The following is an 18,870-nucleotide window of genomic DNA, read 5'->3' as shown; positions in this document are numbered from 1 at the left end:
CATTCTGGTTTACTGGGCCCACTGTTGAGAAATCGATATCGTACAATACAGTGGGTTTCGGACATGAAGTTTCCCCCTGAAATTAAACTGAAAATAAAAATATGTTGACTTGACTTGTAGCATTTAGTGTGGCTGGTTCTCCCCTGAAGAATAAGCCCACACAAAAGCAGACAGGAGGTTCATCTGTGGACAGCGATGTATCTCATTTAGCCACTAGGGGGCACAAAGGTTAACATAAACAAATAAGTAAATGAAAAAATGAAAGAATACCAATAAAATAATGTATGTGTAACTGTGTTTTCCTGACTTGCCACCTGATGTCCACTGTGTGTTTGTTTTCTAGGAGGTAGACGTGTGTAAGCCTCTCGGAGTCTCTCTGCACGCGGTCAGTAACGGCGCGGCCCCTCCACCGGCCGTCCTTCCAGCTGCTGCCGTGCTCCCAGCCTACAGCACCCTGCCTTTAATGCCCGGCTTCCTCGGGGCGCCACACCCGGCGGCGGCGGCGCCAAACCCTGTCACGCACACACACACTGCCGCCACTGACTGGAACACCTACTACTACGTAAGTCGAGATAATTTACTCTCATATAAACAGCAGCACTTTTCTGTGAGTGGTGCACCTTATTGGCCTTTAACTATTTTCTCAATTTTGAAGTGGCAGTCGAGAGTGAGCACGCTCAGCTCAGGTGGCACAATCCAAACATTTCATATTGCAGCTAACTACTTTAGTTTTCCTCCAATGACTTCTGATATTAATAGGCAGTATGAGTTGTTTACAGTGGGAAACTGAAGTAGAGGATCACAGTTTAGCTCTTGGGATTTAAGATATTAATTTGAAACAGCCAATACTGGTTGGATTTATCCAGAACAATACAACAGACATTGGTTAGTGCTGTTGCCTCACGGCTAAAGGAATCCTAGTTCAAACCCCGGTTCGGATGAAGTGGGCCTTTCTGTGTGGAGTTTGCATGTTCTCCCTGAGCATGCGTGGGTTCCCTCCCGGTATTCTGGCTTGACATGCTCGTTAGGTTCATGGGTGACTCTAAATTACAGATTAAAGGTTGTCTGTCTCTGCGTGTCAGCCCTGTGATTGACTGGCGATCAGTCCACGGTGTACCCCGCCTCTCGCCCAATGACAGCTGGGATAGGCTCCAGCCTCCCCGCAACCCTGAACAGGATACGCAGTATAGATGATGGATGGATGGATGGTACAGACAAGTTTCTCACTGCTTGGTGTGGGGTTTTTCTCAGAGAGCACGATGACGTGAGCAGACAGGATCCAGACGCCTGAGCTAAGCTTCGTCTTTAGGAAGATTTACATTTGTTTGTACTGACAGCATCTGTGGTCCCATCTTACTGGAGACCTTTAGACTGGTAGACCCTAATCACACATGCATGCAGGATGCTTGTGTTGCTGGTAAAATCCACAGCTACTCGCATTGTTTTCCTCTTTCGTTTATCTTCAGTTTTTCTGTCTAACTGTCCTGTTTACATTCATTCATTTTAGCACACACACCTCTAAGTCTTCCCTTCTCTTCTCGATCCTCTCTCTTCAGAACCAGACAAGGGGCCACAAGAGGGAGTACCCCCAGCTGGCGGTGCAGGAAGTGGCAGCGTCAGATGGTGCCTACATCGGGCAGCACTCCCAAGGCCTGGGAGGGCAGTACGCCGACTACTTTAAGAGGAAGAGGCTCTAGTATGAACCAAACCACCTTAAAGCTTAATGCTCATGGAGGGAGGCACAAACAGCGCCTGCTGGATGTCACAGCTCCCTCTAGTGGCCTTTCTGTGGTGGCCATTTTGCATCCCTACAGTAGGTAATGAGTTTAATAGAATTTGGGATTGCAAATGGCTCAAGTGAAAGCAAGCCATAGTGCTCTTTGATCCTGGCACTTATTTACACACACACACATACACACACACAAACACGGTGTCGCTTTTGTCCTGTTCAAGCCTTAACTCTTAAACTTTAACTGTTGTTTTTCAGTGTGTCAGCTGTACTAAACTAATATTATCTTGTACATTTTTTTTCTATTATAATGTAAACTAAAGTATACCGTATCTGTACGTATAAGCTGCTTTTGTATTTGCAGCCAGGCTACCTGTCTGCCTGCCTGCTGAACCTGTCTTAGGACCTGTCTGACGGTCTCCCTCTCTGTCTTCTTTCAAAAGACAAAATGTGTCTGCTGTTGCTCTGATTAGTCAGTCGAACTGACGTCTGTTTGTTCTCGCTTCAGTGTCTTTTCCTTTTATTGCCCAGGTTCCTCTTTTATATCTCCCCCGCGGAGAATTAGAGTGTGTGTGCGTGTGCGTGTTTGTGTGTGTGTGTGTGTTTTAATGCGTGTTTATATGCTTTTTCTGTAGGAAGTGTCAGCCATTTCAATCCCAAGGTTTGGGAGCACATCAGGAAAACAAAAAGGGCCTGAACCAATCAAAGCCCTTTATTGTGTGACTAACAATAGCTTCCCTTAATGAATGGACCTTTTTGAGAGAGGAAATAAAAGGCTGCTGTAAATACAGTGTGTAATACAGAATATATAAAGCCATGCGTAACAGACAATATCATATATAAAGGATGTTTCCGAGCTCGCTGTGAGCTCGTTGTACTACATGAATGAAAGGAAAACATTTACTAGGTGTCTGATTTTTTTGTCAATCTATACTGTTATATATTTGTAATATAATATAATAATAATAATAATATTACAAGGCAATTCAAGTCATTTAATAATATTGAATCCGATTGTTTATTGACTTTAATGTAGTTTTCTGGTTTGTTATTTTACTTTGAAGCCAAATATGGGGGCACAGTCCTTCCTCTTCTCTTCTGTCTTATTTAACACATCAGGGCGTTTTGGGAGGATCTGTGGGGACTACAACAGGAGCTTTACTTCCATATCCAGCTGCCATTAGAACATTAAGGTTTCAGAGCGTGTGACTGTGTCCTGAATCCATACTACATACTAGCTATGAACAGTATAAGAGTATTTAGTGTCTGCACTGTACTGAAATCACTCAGTATGCATATAAAAACAAAACATTGATCGTACGGATTTGGCTTCAGGAATATTCCTGAATTACAGTTTGATTGCATTTGCATGGTGCACATATTGCATCACTTCCTGTGAGTGCAAAACAGCAAAAGTATGGGGCTTTTTTACGTGTACTTTTTTGTATACTTGCTGCAAAACACAGTATACTTTCAATGTAAGTGAATCCTGCATAGGGGCAGGAAAACCATTAAGGACTATTGTCATTGCTGATTCATCCATCAATAATTTTCTGCTTGGATCGGTTGGATCAGAAATGTCTGTTAAATGTCAGAAAGTAGCTAAAACTGTAACTTAGTGTTTCCTAAAGCCCAATATACATCTCCAGAAGAGAGCACTCCAAATGTTCCTTAAATCAGCACCTCTCTCTACACGTCATGGCCCGCCCTAACCAGATGTGAACCACATTAAAAACCTCCTGAATGTGATCAAGAGGAAGACGGATGGTTACAAGCCATCGAACAAATCTGAGCTGCTCCAAGAGCGGCCTAACGTCACCCAGCTGCAGTGAGAGCACGGCGAGATGCATGAACGCTGTCATTAAAAAACAGGTTATTCCACCAAATATTGATTTGAGTTCAAACATTATGAGCTGGTTTTCTTTGCATTATTCGACGTCTGAAAAACATCGTATTTTATCCGCGTTTATTGCGTTATCTTAACCAGTCGTCATTTCCTGCAGATAAAAGACGTAGGGAGAAACGTTGTATACCATAAAACAAAAGTTCATATTACACAAACAGAATCCTATGAATAGTAGAACCAGAGAAAAAACATATTTTTGCTGTGCTCTCTTTTTTCCAGAGCTCTATTTACTTCACTCTCATAGTCGAGTAAAGACACCAGAAAATATTCAGCTGGAATCAGAGAATTTTGACTTTTTCCTTCTTAAAATATTACTCAAACCAGTAGTTGTTGAATATGGCAGCAAGTAAAAAATCCATTACCAAATGCTGCCTTCAGAGAAACCCTCCCACTCTAGACTCTCTGAACTACCTACGCTCCATGATTAAGATGACCTACACCCTGGTCTCCAGAGAGACGGGGGGTAAAGATACTGGACGGAATGGGATTGTTACCTAGAGGAAAAGGACACTGATGGGGACAAGCTATGTTCCAGTTTCTTTACCCTCTGTTCTCCATTTGTTTCTTATATTGAAAATGTTATAAAAGTACAACAAAGTAGTTGCAGTTTAAGCTTAAGCTTCACAACAAATTGATAAGTTGTCCCCCTCCTGCAGACATCTGGTATGTAGTATGAGTTCATGGACACAGTGTTTATCATTCTAGGAACTGTGCCAGTTTCAGAATGAAAAAGTATTTTTGTTCATCTTTGCTCATGTCGTGCGACTTTAACACGCCACTGTGCGTGTGTTTTTTTAATAGTATGAGGAAGCAGGAGAAAAAAGAAGCAAACTATTAATGTTAAGCTTTGCAAAGCTGATTTATTTAAAGCTGCTTTTACAAAGGAACCGGGACATGATTGTTTATTCTGTAAAATACGTTTTTTTATTGTTACAATCTAGTTTTTACCGCTTCCACATGATTGATATCAGCACAACGGCTGTGAACTGAACTACACTTCTAAAATATGTTTATCACTGAGGAGAGGGCTTGGTGTTTTGATATTACAGCTTGGACATTAGGGTTGCCTCTTGTCTGAGAAACCGGCAATAACTAAGGCTCCGACCACTGTAGAGAGATGAATGTAAACTGTTGATTTTCTAGTGTCAATGTTTTGCCTTTCACACAGAATTATATGCTTCTACGTTGCGGCTCATAAACTTGGTAAACACTTTTAGTTATTGTTTATATGTGTGCTTGTGTTCTGCTCACAACTATATATGAAGGAGCGCACTCACACACTGTGAACCCCGACAGCAGGTTAGATCAGATAAGAGGAACACACAGCAGTTTAATCCAGATGTGCAGGGTCGAGTATCTGTATGCTTATAATAAAGTTGTTAAACATTAAACTAAGGGCAACATATATATCGCTGTATTCTTTGTACCCCTACTGAAGTACACACACACACACACACCTACACCTTCATGTTCTCCACTAACTCTTGGTCGAGTCTCTCCCTGTCTGCTCTTCATCCTATTTCATGTTTTCAAATGTAATCTTGCAGTGATGTCTCACTCAAATTCAATACTCATTGGGACACATTTTAAAGCATGCGTGCATAAAAAATGTTTTAATATGGAGGATGTGGAAGATGCCAAAAATCGAGGACGTTTTTAATCTGCTAAATATTTAGACAAAAACAGGCAATAGGAGGATAAGCCAGTGTTTCTGTGCCATTAAGAGCCTGTATGTTTGGTCATATTTGACATAATGATAATCTGCATTCAATGGCAAACTTTTTTTTCTTTTATGTATCATTTACCTGTTTTTGTTTTTGGTGTGTGTGTGTGTGTGTGTGTGTGATTTAAAGCTATATTAAGTAGGATTGTTCCTTGCATTTTGTCAACAACACATTCAAACTGCGCCCCCCCTCCTGGGCTCTTCATCACCAGAAGCTCACTCTCACTCTATTGTGCGAGAACACGCCCACCTTACTGTGCTAACACAGACAGCATCACGGTTACCTTTGCGCTAGCATGCTAACCGCTGGTTAGCTTGTCCTACCCAGTTTGAGGCACCTACCTGTCCAACAGGAAGAAGGCCAACCCTGCATCGCTCTTTCGCCATGTTCGCTGATCAGATTGGGGCCCAGTTGCTAATTTGAACCACTCACAAACTCACCTAGACGCTGTGATTGGCTCAGGGAACCGCGAACAGCGCCCCTCCTGAAAACGTCCCGTGCAAAGCAAAACAACAGAATAGATGCAGAAGGAGGGGTCTCACAAGGGTCTGCACACACACTCACCAACACACATGTGTAGAGGCCCATAAGTGATGATTTATATTATATTTGTAAAAGTCTATATTTGATTATAATACTTATTATACCTTTAAAAGAGGATATAGACAACCATTTCTCATTTGATACAGTGATGTGGAAAAAACCTCCTCCTCACAAATGAAGGGCTTTAAAGTTAATCGTCATGTGGCAACCCCTACAGAGGCAGCGGCCTTCAGTTCTCACTCTCGCTTCCCTCATTTCTGAGTCTATCCACCGTCCTACTCAATAAAGGCAAAAAAATATTTTAAAAAAATATACAGCAATCAATATTTTCCCACCATTAAAAGATGTTTTCCTGCAATAGTATCTGAGGGCTAGGTGTCCGGATCAGTATCGGCAAAGATGAAATGTTATTGGAACATTTCTACTTTCTCCCCCACGTATCATCTACTGAGCACACTGTCCATTAACTTTACTTTTACTAACTTGTCTCTGCACTAATGTTGCAATAGTATTAGTTATGTCTTGTTTGTTTCCCTTCAGATTCGGGCTGTAACTTATGTTGGCTGTGCTTTGTTTAAAATCCTTTTTTTTGCCGGCCTGCACAGCATCATTAAAGTCAGATCGGCTTATATTGAACTATTTTGACACAACAAAAAACATGTTCTTTGATTCTGTTTTTCACTTTATCCGATTTTTTCTTAAATCAATAAGTAACTTAACATAAATAAAAAGGAGCTGCTGTGTAGGTCTGTAATTAAAACGTCCTTTAAGCCTCTTCCTCACGTCCTTCTCTGCCGTGCTGCTCCAACACCTGAGCTGTCTGTGTGCTCTGTCTGCGTTTGTTGATTTTTTCCTCTTGAAATAGCAAACAAATTTCAATTTAGCATAAAAATCCAGTCAGTCAGCCTGCTCACAAATTAAATCTGGGGAGAGAACAAGTCTCACTGTTCCCCCGTGAAGTCTGTGATTGTATTCACACCTACTTTTGTATGACGTCTGTGGCTGTTTGTTGAGGCTTGTTTCCCTTCTCGTGCATTTCTTTCATTTCTTTTTTCCCACCTGACCCGCCGGCCCTGAATCAACCGCAGCCACTTTGACACATTTAATGCAGATGTGTTCCTCTGGACTTGTTGGCTGTCGGGCTCCGCTCGCCTCTGAGCTTGGTTTTGATTTGCTTCCTTGTGTAAGCGGATGAAAACAATCCGGCTCGACTCTCTTCCTGACAGGCCGTTCCTCTCACCTCCACCTCTCTAAGATAGAAATGTCAGTCTGTGTGTGAGTGTGTGCGTGTGTGTTCGGACCAGAGACGGGGCCGCTGTGTTTGTACATGTGAGGAGCTGAGGCAGCAGACTTTAGACAGCGCTGTCTGCTTCAATGTTTGCCCGTCTGTCTGCCTGTCTGTCTGTTTTCCAGTCACAATCTATTCAGGCCTGAATTATTTTAGTGGTGTTCTAACTGTTGCGTCAGCTTTATGTCTCACTTACTCTAAAGCCATGTCTATATAGCGCTGAGTTATGAGTGTGTGTGGGTGTCTTAACTATTTAGGACAAGTCCAGGTTCAAGACAGCAAGGGACAGATTCCTAAAAATAATAATGAGTGTTAGTGACACTTTTACGACACCTAGAGGAGCCATTTTTCTAGGCTTGAATGAGCTGCAGGGCTCGACCTGCCTGCTTTTTTCCTCCGAGGTCTCACACACTTGGTTTCCACTCGTTCTCTGAATGGAACGAGAACAAAGAGTTTGTTAGACCTGTCCTGCTTTCTTCAGTGTATCTGCTTCTATATCATCCAAGGTCATTTTAAGGTACTTGGAAGCTCCAAACTTACTACTAAATAGGTGTTGCAGGTTTTCCCAGCAGCACTTAGAAATTCCCACAGTTGCTTTTATTGTGTTATTTATAAGCTATCTAACTATAAAGGAGAGAAAGTTTGTCTCTTGCATATCTTGAAAGTCGTTTCAGTTGGCTCAGCAGGTGTTTCGCTGGCGACCTGACGGAGTGCTGTGTCCACCTTGTTCATCATATTCTCACGGCAGCCATTTTTCTTTGACGATGTTCTCTGGGTGAGAAGCTCAAACTGCTGTTATAATGTAATACTGCTGTGTTGTTAGGTTGCAAATATAGGCATTCTGACATATTGTTAGCATTCCACCACTTCCCAATTTTTCAGCAAGTTAAAAGTCAGTAGATAATGAAAACATCCGGCCATATTTTAAGTGACAAGTTTGAGAACCAATAAGCTACCGTTAGCTACCTATAGCTAACATTTAGCCACTTACTAGCTGACGTTACCACTAGCTCGGAGTTTCTCTTTGCTATCGCATCGTAAAATAACATCAAACTGTAATGTTAGCTAGGAAGAAACTAAATGCTAAAGATGTTGGCCACTTCCGAGGTAACATTAGCTAGCTAGTAATTCACGTCTGGGTGAATGTGGTGAATAACAACACACTTTACATTTTGATCTGTACATTTTAAAGCAAGGGTTATAAGCCACGCCCACCCGCGTCAAGAACAATATTGTGCTGCTTTGTCTAGATTTGTTTTTTTGATCCGAAGAGAAGCAAAACGAGAGGGAGGGGGGCATGAACCCTAATCTAGCTGTTAGCCAGCTAGCTGTTAGCGGAACCCCAATCTAGTTGTTAGGGGGGGTCGCGGCTCAAAAAGGTTCCTTTAAACATGATTTTCCTAGTTTTTGTTTCTCGCAAACTTATGTCTTTATAATCTCATAAATTTGCTTATTTTTTCACAAATTTGCCAAGAATTTTCTGGCAATTTTACGACTCTAATCTAGGAATTTTTTCTCGATATATAACTCCTCTCCTCCTGCACCTTTTTTTTTTTTAACTATGGCTCTACTACACTGTGGTACAGTCTAAAACATCTCCATAAAAAATGCTTTTTTTGGACTTTTGATATTCCTTACTGTTTTGCTTCAACTGGCCGTCAAAGTTTGATCAAACACTTCAGGCATGACTTTTATTTCAAAAGACGCCATTTCTGTCCTGTAGCTGCTCGTACGTTAGCATGACAGTGTAAGCTTTAGACAGATGTGTAACTTTAAACTTGTTGGAACCATTAGACAAATGACTCCCTCTCCAGCTCCACTTTAACAAAGATGTTTTGTTTAAAGGTCGTGTGGCTCAGACTGTAGTGGGATTTCTCACACGATAAGCGGTGTAGTTATTGTGTGAGGCCTTGAGGTTGTTAATATTGCACCATGGCTCTCATTCCATCCTGGCGTCTGCTGATGTTTGGTCATTTTTAGCTGTGATTTGATGTTTTAGTTTCCTTGACCATTCTAACTTTGAGACAGGTATGACAGCCGGGAATGTGCAACTAATGCAGCCATTTCCACCTGCAAGACAGCACATTTTGTGTAAGGCCCCAATACTGACAGCACCTTTTCTTGCAGTCGGAGGCGACTTTCTTCGAGTTGTTTTGAAGAGGCAGTAAAAGTTGTGCATGCTGCGTATGCATGCTGGGCATCTGGTGTTTTTGCAGGAGCATTCTGAACAAACCATCATTCGTGTTTTTTCTGCCACCCAGAACAAAAGGTACGGATCCGTGCTTTGACTACCCACCAAAATCACGGCTCGTCTAAGGACAGGTGATTTTGTTGATTGCCTTCCAGTCTTAAATTGAAGGCTTCAACAAAAACAGGCCGTGTGATGCACCAAGCACAGCTAGAAGGTGGTTACACTTTCAAAATCAGACCCTGTTGGATTGGTTAAAGCTTCTATTCGTCCTGCTTTTACTCAATGGTTTCCTCGTTACTGAATTGCAGTTTCGAGTTGAACTTGTGTTTACTTCCTGTGTGTTTTGAAACCAGTAAGTGTAGGTGTGTGTTTCAGTTGGTGTTGCCCTCTTAAAATGTGCTCCTGGCAGGTAATGGGGGTGAGGAGAGACACAGGTTGAAAGGAAAAAAGAGAGAGAGAGAGGGAATGGATAAACAGCTCCAGCTGCCTTCAGCCGTTCAGCCTGCAGGGATTTATTTTCTCTTTTATACTTCCTCCTCTATACTTCCTCCTCTTCTGTCTGCTCGCTCAGTTCTGACTGTCAGACTCCTGCATGTTGCACGCACCTGTAGAGCCGTCTCACACACACACACACACACACACACACACACATACACAGGAAATGTCTCCTCTCTGCTCTGGTATTTGTTAGACTCTCATTTCTTCCCGTCGACACTCTCACACAACTCAAATCTTTATGAGTGCATTATTGTCCTCATGTTTATGTGTGTCGCTGGATTAAAACCTTCATATTAAACTACCATTATTTATCATCAAACTGTCAAACATCATCCCTCCCTGATTAACAAGTATCTGACAGCAGTCTAATTGTAGTCGCTCAAATACGGACCACAAGGTCACAGTTGGCACCCCTCACATTTAAGCATAAAGACGTCAGACTCGTACATCACCTTTAATAAGAAAACATTTATTATATTTATACTGTTTATTTATTGTCAGCATTTTTCCTAATGATGTTTGGATGATCAGCTGTGTTTTAGTTTTATTGTATTTCTGTGCCTTTTGTATTTGTTCAGTGTCACCTGGCGTCGGTTGTCTGCGAAACGCTGACGAAAGCCTTGAGCTGAAACCCGCTCGTTTCCTTCAGCTGCCGTTTATTATCCTCATTAAAAGTTATTTACTTTACAGCGAGTGCTGACGCCTTTATGCTTACAGTGTTACCTTTGGGGTCGGCACCGACTGCCTTCGTAGAGTTTATGAGTTGATCGCATTTAAATCATAAGGCTGATGATAGTGTATATTTTTCTTAACACATCACATGAAGACAAAAACAAATGTGTTTAGTCTCTCTTGTAATACATGACTTCCATAATCTGTACATGTTTCGACCCCAATCACTCCCACTGAAAACTGCTTATAACATCTAATCTTCTACAACAGCTGGGAACTGTAGTTTTTAGCAAACGTGACACATAAAGCTGCATTTATTTTAGTACGACAGCATTTTCAGCTTTGGATTAAAGGTGTTACATTTCCACTTATCCACAATTTGTCTGAAAACAAATACACCTGTAAATTCTTGAGTTGTGTAGGCCTACTTATTTTTGGCTCATGGGACACACAGGTCTGTATGTGACCGAGTAACTGAGTGAGTGAGTGACGGTACTTTCACAGCCGTAGAGAGAGAGAGTTGCGACATCGCAAAGGCAGATCATGGAGCATATTGGACCTCCGCTGACGCGACTCTCTGTCTATACGGCTCTGGATGTTTTGTTCTGGGAGTAGGCGGGGCTGCTCCTCCGCTGCTAGTCGGCTGTCCTTACCTACGTCGACAGCGCGCACCTGCTTTCAAACACGTTGTCATCGGCCTCATAAGGACAGTCCTTGCAACACATTGCCCATTGCACATCGACCTGATGCGGTCAGCCATATACCAGGTTTTGACCTTGTCTTTTTCAAATGTTTCAGAATTTTAACCCATAAAATTACAAAATGATATTTAAAATATTCTTCAGTCATAACCATTGGATTTGTTTGTTTTCACAAATCATTCTGTGCCAAGTCCCAAATCACCAATTTTACCTTCTGCACTTTTGCATTTCTAGTTCTAAACTGTAAAAATTGTTTCTAATGTCTATTTCATTATGTTTTTCCCTCAAAGAACTCCTTAAGTAGTTTTTTTTCTTACAAATAACCGATAGATCTTTTAAAACCTCGCTGATTTTGCAATATTATCTTAAAAACAGCCTCCCACAGTTTGTCTGATAGTATTTAAGACAAATAGATGAGCTGGGGAAGAAAACTTTCATGTTATATTTATCGGCGAATGTTTTCTGGATGGAGTAAAGGTCATCTCTCTCTCTTCTTATTCTTCTGTGCCTCTCTGTGCCACCTACTCGATGTGACGTCCTTCATGATGATTGTACACAAAGTTAACACAGCACAAACAGAGCCTGCTTATGTAAAGGAAGAGAAGGATGCTTTCGAGTCTTGTTTCACGCCGGTTAATTGAACCTGTATCTGCAGTTTACACCTCAGAGATAAAGTCTGTTTGTGTGTAAAAGCGGCCGCAGCTTGTTTTTTGGTTGCTGATAGGAATATGATATTGACATAAGAGCGTCCGTTTACTTTATAGAAATATTCTCTGCAAGTGAATCCAGGTTTAAATCCAGTTTGTTTCTGTACTTGTGTAAACGGAGCCTCCTCTAAAGCTTCAGTGCGTTGCCATTGTGCCAGTATGTTCAATGCGTATTACACAAGGATAGTGGTGAGGCTGGACTCTGCAATAGTGAATGACTGTGTCTGTGTGTGCGTGTGTGTGTTGATCACAAAGCTTTGCAATATTTCAGATTTTTTTCTGACACGTTTTAATGGCCGTAGGTGAATCTAGATTTGCTGTGCTTCTTGCTTTGTAAAGTTTTTTGTGGATTTTTTTCTGACCTGAAATATACTGTAGATTTTTGCTAAATTTTATATCACACTGACGTTGCTATTGTTTTACTGTGAATAAGGTATTTCTAGAGCAATTTTAGCATGCATACTTACAACTGTAATATATAGAACACACTGTTTTCAGTAGTCATCAATATATTGCATTTGGACTGACACAGACAGAACACAACATTGATTTTATTTATTTTTTCAATGTGTATTTATGGATACTTTGACCTTCCATAAGTCTTTCTTTCGTCTTATTTTTTGAAAAATATATATATATTTCTTTTCTCTTATTTTGAGCAGAAGGAATTGTCTTTTACATTCCTAAATAAAATGTGGACTAAAGCGCAATTGTTGTCCTCTTGACGGTCTCATTTTTTCACAGTAAAAGCCTTACAGTTGCATTAAAAGAACTGACCATTTCTGAAGTTGTCATGACGACATTTTCGACTGAGCGTGATTTCTGCTCACAGCTACTGGTGGATTCACAACAGAGAAAACCGCCTGCTCAAACCTCGAGACGTACACACACATAAAATACACCTTTATAAATTTTCTGACATATCCAAGGATTAAAAATAAAATGATACAAGTAAAATGCTGAATATGTGATAAAAGAAAATGCCATGTGACATCATTGATTTTCTCTCACGTTCTCACTTCAAACTCATCTTAAGGCCTTTCAAAAACAGTCTGCAACAATGACAATTGGCTCTTTTTTGCAATTCTTTTTGCTTGGTATATAAACATGTGAAAGGTGATTTTTTTTTTTTAACAGAAGTTACAAAACAGTACAGGAGAGGAAAGGTGAAGTGGTGCTGCCCTCAAGTGTCTCTCACAGGTACTAATCTCTCACAACTCAAATAAGGGCTGTGTATTTAGGCGGAGTTTCACCAACAGGTTATTAAACATTATCTGACGAATCAAACCCAGCTGGAGATTATAAAGCGAACCACCTCAGACAGAGGCTGCTGCACAGTCGAGAATGGATTTAACATGATGCAAAAGATGTGATTTCTTGAATGGGGATTGGTGGGGTGTTCCTGGTGATGTGAAGAGGATGAAAACACATGAAAAACAATAATGGCGCCATTAACCCGCAAGATTAAACTAAAGGATTTTCTGTTCCTGTGCAGATGCAGCTCAAACAGCTCCTTCACAGAGAAAACATTCTCATCTATTTCTGTTACCGAGATGGGAATCTATTACTCGTTTAACAAACCCAGGCTGAAACAATTATCATCAATAATCTGTGGCCAAAAAAAGTCTGAAAATAAGGACACAGGCCTGTAAAAATTGCATAAAACTTAATAGATTAAGTCTTTAAAACAAAGAAATGCAGGAAATTCTTTCAATTGAAAAGCTACGGTTATTTTGCCAAACAATTAAACTATATTTTCCACCTCTAAAAGGGTGCAAAAAATGCAGCGAAAGCAACTTTACTTTGCTGACATCTGCACAGCATGAACAGAAAATTAATTGAACGCAGATAACTCTGTGGCTCACTGAAAGTCCATGAACTTCTTCGGCATCTGTGTTAATGCCTCTCCCATCATCTTCACTCTGTCCTTTTAAAAGCACTTCTCAACATGACTCATCAGTGGTGCAACTCTGTGCGCGCTCACAAAGAAGGAGGACACGCAGCTGCAGGGCTGAAACATTTCCTCCCTCTGCTCGGTTTCCACCTTCAAAAGCATCCGTCCAACAAATGTCCACACAGTTATAAAGGCCTTTCGGAGCTCAATACATGAGCGATTAGTCCACATGAGTTTCTCACAATCCAGGAAGTTACACTTGTTAGATACATTTGAAGGTCCTTTGTAAGATACAAGGTCACGTTTAGCACGCACTAAGGCTACAAGATTAGCCAGGATTTGGCATCGAAAATACTCAAATGAGGAAATATCACAAATATAAGAGCATCAAATAAAAATGTGAAAAATATGGCGGACTACGATGATCGTTGATTAGAAATAAAAGTCTTTATAACAAGTGGAAGGTTTGTATGCGAGTATAAAGGAGCGAGGCTGATCCTTCATGACTGTCTCTCAGCACAAAGAAGCTGCACAAGCAGATGGTTCCGGTGTTGCTGTTTGCATCTGGCCAAAAGTCAGCTTAACTCCCAGAGCCTCAAACAGTTTGAGGTTTAAAAGTCGCTCTGTGGCTCGAGCTTCTGCTGCATGTTGCTCAGCTCCTTGATCAGGCGCTCGAAGGTGATCCTCTGGTCAGGCGCATGCTCCCAGCACTTGCGCATCAGCTCGTACACCTGTGGAACACGAACCGTGTTAGAGAGTGTTGGAAGAAAGAAAAAACTCACAAAATAAAAAGCAACAGTTTCTGCTTTCTTTGCTTGTGGCTGAAGAAATCAACAGGTTTACAGCTGTTATAACTTTTCTCTACTTAATGAGAAATTCTTGCCACCGTCAGTCAAAGCTGGTGTTCTCTGCAATCGATATAAGCAATAATATTTGAAATTGGCGCCATAGCTGTGGAGAAAGTTGTACAAACAGCTCGAGGTTTCGCCCGTTCTACATTCCTACAACACCCAGCGTGCATTGCGTTTTCTCGGAGGGGGACGTCCTACATTGAGGAAGTGTAATTTAGCAAGCTCCCCGACGTGTTTTACGTCGTCTGGCGGAGGTTTTCCAGGGCCCATTGGAGAAGCGGACAGCGTCCTCCAAAGGCACAGAGCGAAATAGCATTTTTTTCCTACCATAGTAGCATTAGCTCCTCATAATAGCATGATAGGACTGAGGTTAAAAATCGGCGAACTGGCCCTTTAAGGTGTGCGCAGGTTAGGTCAAGGAGTCGTTCTGCATCTGATTTTATACTCCAAACTTTTATAAAGTAGAGATATTAGGGTTGAGTGATTTTAGAAAAATATCTTATTGGTAGTTTTTAAAATAATTTTGTGGATGCAATATGAGAGTTAGTAATAATCAGTATTCTCAGGATTTTTGTGAGGATCTGTACCAAACTGTAGGATTAGATTTTTAGGCCAAGACATCTCTGGATGACATAATATGAATCAAACGTTTTCATGTCATTTAATTTCGATCAATTATTCAGCCCTGGTATGGATGCATTTATGAGAGTAAAGTCTCTTTACCAAATGTAACATCTGTTTGCCCTAACTGTGTGGAATTCCCTGGTTCACTTTATTGGTAGACAGATATTAATGTCTACAAAAAAGATTTACAGACCTGACTTGTAACTGACAGCAGAGACACAGAATTTTATGACTTTGACAAGAAAACTCAATCTGCTTAATAAGGTCAACACTGAATAAAAAGATGGACGACATGACAGCTCCCCAAAAGTGAAGCCAAAACATCTCTATCGCCCCCTGCTGGCTGGCTGCAGTATAGGTCATAAAGCCCGCCTCCTCCGTGTTAACAGATGGGACATGAGTCAAACTATAAAATCAAAATACACGTCAAATAAATGTTTCTCAAACATGGTTTCTGTCATTATAGTTAGTTCTTATCATGCTGATTAAAGTCCAAGTGTTCATTCTTCTGACAAGTTTATTTTTAATTAGTTATTTGATGCTGTAAAAAGGATGATTGACAGCTCTGTTGACAGATACGGCTCCTGCAGCCGATGGTGAGAGGAGACGTAACTAAAACAATCACTACAGTGATTGAAGTTTACATATCTGTGAACGGCAGCTCTACCTGCCGATCTTTACTGCGCTACACTGGCTCCAAATGACGTCGGGGACTATTTTGGCTCCAATTTTGTACAATGAAAGCAAATGGAGATACGTCATCCATCTTTAAATACAGTCATAGTATTACACTTACACTTTAAAGTATACTTGACTGTCAAACCACAGTCCAACTGCCAGTTTTACTAACATTATTTAATCCAAAAAGAATTGTATGTTATGTTGGTAAATAGAAGAGAGATTCTTACAGGCTCTGGACAGCCCTCAGGACGAGGCAACCTCCTCCCTTCTGTCAACAGCTTCACCAGCCGGATGACCGTCATCTGACCCTGAGTTTTCCCGATCATGCGGATGAAGAGCTGCGTGGACGAGGACAGGTCACAGAAGACGCAATATAAAACATCAGTCATAAAACATGATAATACAACCACAGTGAAAATGTGCAAAAGACTGTGAAGCTACACCTTTGAACATGTACCCTTTTAATATTCACTTAACCTGTGCAAGTCTGAATCAGTGATTGCCTTTCAGTAACAGGATAACCAGGATAAAAGTGGCAGTTAACAGCCTGATGTAAATTAGAGACCTTCACTAAAGACTAATCGCTTTGGTTTGGCACAGGCTGGAGTTTGGACACAGCTCCTCAGGGAGTCTGTCATCTGCTGCTCTGGCCGAAAACCGACACCATCTGCCACATACTAATGACTGTGTGTAATGCCGGCATAAATTCAGATCTATATTCCTGCAGGTCTGGTACACTGGAGATGTATTTAATGGGAAATCATTACCCAAGCTTCCAAAAATACACACAAGTAGGGTTAGAAATATCTGTTGAGTGTGTTTACTACAGCGTACTGACCGACATCGGGCTCTGGCTGGAGTCGCAGTAGGTGATGAGTTCGTACATCGTCACCCCGAAGGACCAAACGTCTGACGCCAGGTAGAACTTGCAGTGAGTCAGACACTCTGGAGCATACCTGGAAAACACAGCGTAGGGTTAAAAATACATGTCCTCATTGTTACACTGGAAGATTTAGTGTTAATTTGACCATTATTCTGTGTCTCTATCAGGCAATTTTGCCGCACCTGCACATTTAATATTAAATATACGGCTTTGAGGCTTTACGGTTTTGTTATTACTTTTTCAAAGTAGTCCAGGTGAGCTAATTCATACCTAGCCCTGCCATAAAAGAGATGATATCCTGTCAGGCAGCTTCTCTGATCTCTCCTGTTTCATCAAGTCTCTGCTCCCTTTTTTATTCTTTCCTGCATTTACCAAGACTCTCTTTGAACTCTATGACTCAGCTATCTCACTCAAGTCAGAGAGAGTAAGATTTACAGCGCTTTCCTGACGTCCATCTCCTTCCCGCCCTCCTCTCGACTCACCAGAAAACAGGGCTGTCATTCTCGTCTTTCACAGTGTAATATCCCTCGTTGTCCTTGATGCTCTTGGTGAGGCCGAAATCTCCGATCTTCACTGTCCTCTCGTTCTCCACCAGCACGTTTCGGGCAGCCAGGTCCCGGTGGATGTAATTCTTTGATCCCAGATACTCCATTCCCTTAAAAAAAGGAACAGAAACAAGGTTATGGCTCAACAGGTTCAGAGGGATTGAAAACCAGTCAGTGGTAGAACACCAGGGAATGAATTAAAGCCACATATCTAATACATTATTGATATGAAACCTGCACATTTCCTTCAGTTTCCATGTTCTGTTTGTTGCGAAATAAAACTTAAACATCAACAGCATCCCCTAATTAAAAGTTTTATTTTTAAAGACCAAACTTTCCAGAACACAAAGAGTTTTTTTCTGCTGTGTTTTCGGCCAATAATCAATATATCTTTCACAAAAGGGCATTTTCAGGGTTTCTGTTCAATAGTGTCTGTTCATGTCATCATCAAACAATGTGACAATCATATGACTAATGTTGTGGTAGCAATTAACCATCAGTGTCTCAACAGGAAGTGTTAACACAGTTCTGACACAGTCATTTACTGTTAGTTAGTAAAAGGCCAATATAGGATGCAGATGACGCCGGCTCTGTGAATAGAAACTGGGTTACCTTGCATATCTGGATGGAGTAGCTGAGCAGGGTGCTGAGGCTGGTCTTGCCTTTGTTTCGGGGCAGGTACTCCTTCAGACTGCCCAGAGGAACGTACTTCATGATCAGCTTAATGGCCTGACCACCTACAAACAGATTCACATAAAGTACCATCAGAGACAGCAGAGACTGTGCTTTAATATATACAGAGGTTGTGTGTATAGGAGTGTGTCAATGTATACATGCTAACCCCAGTTTGTCCCTCTCATATTATACCGTTAAACTTAAGTCATCGGTAACTATCTAAATAATAAACAATAATCAGATCAGAACAGAGGCGGTTTTACAACACTCAACACTGTTCTGAAGGTATTTCCAGTTTGCTGAAAGGCTTTTCTAACAATCTGGATGAGAAAATATCCTATTCAGAACACTATAAACACACATTATGACCTTGTTTCCTATTTTAGCCACATATTATGCTGCACCCAAAGAGAGATAGATCTTTCAATTCGTTTAAATTTACTGTTTTTATGATCTCCTTCCTCTCTCAACCGGCCACACAATCCTTTGTTTGGAGCATGAACATAGATAGTTCTCTGTTAGTGGAAGTTGGGCTGAACTGCCGGTTTATTTAACCTCATTTTCTTTCATTCTTCTACTTCATCCTCATTCTCCTCTTTCACCTTCATTGTTTTGTGAGTCAGGGAGGTGAGTGTTTGTATTTTGGTTTCTGTCCTTCTCAGGTTAGACTATTTACCTCTCAGTTAGAAACGTTTGTTATGTTGTGTTGGCCTTGATTCACCCTGAAGTTCATACTAATTCCTGTGTTTATTTTTACT

At 41.1% G+C, this 18,870-nt stretch overlaps 2 protein-coding genes across 2 annotated transcripts in view; one reads left to right on the top strand and one right to left on the bottom strand.

Annotated features, from left to right (window-relative positions):
* raver2 (ribonucleoprotein, PTB-binding 2) overlaps positions 1-12,669 on the top strand; it is a 105,306-nt gene extending 92,637 nt beyond the window's left edge. Inside the window, exons 15-16 of the mRNA XM_069679518.1 lie at positions 344-562; positions 1,557-12,669. Coding sequence (XP_069535619.1) covers positions 344-562; positions 1,557-1,697 — 360 coding nt within the window. The 3' untranslated portion in view covers positions 1,698-12,669. The remainder of the gene's footprint in view (positions 1-343; positions 563-1,556) is intronic.
* jak1 (Janus kinase 1) overlaps positions 12,495-18,870 on the bottom strand; it is a 36,649-nt gene continuing 30,273 nt past the window's right edge. Inside the window, exons 21-25 of the mRNA XM_069679517.1 lie at positions 18,050-18,174; positions 17,375-17,547; positions 16,848-16,965; positions 16,237-16,347; positions 12,495-14,584 (exon numbers count right to left, since the gene is read on the bottom strand). Coding sequence (XP_069535618.1) covers positions 14,465-14,584; positions 16,237-16,347; positions 16,848-16,965; positions 17,375-17,547; positions 18,050-18,174 — 647 coding nt within the window. The 3' untranslated portion in view covers positions 12,495-14,464. The remainder of the gene's footprint in view (positions 14,585-16,236; positions 16,348-16,847; positions 16,966-17,374; positions 17,548-18,049; positions 18,175-18,870) is intronic.

The sequence above is a fragment of the Semicossyphus pulcher genome, unplaced genomic scaffold, assembly GCF_022749685.1.
Source record: "Semicossyphus pulcher isolate SPU_LCO1_2020_fin unplaced genomic scaffold, fSemPul1.0.p SCAF_4, whole genome shotgun sequence".
Lineage (NCBI taxonomy): Eukaryota > Metazoa > Chordata > Actinopteri > Labriformes > Labridae > Semicossyphus > Semicossyphus pulcher.
The sequence above is the reverse complement of the archived record's forward strand: the minus strand, read 5'-3'. Positions and strand labels throughout refer to the sequence as shown.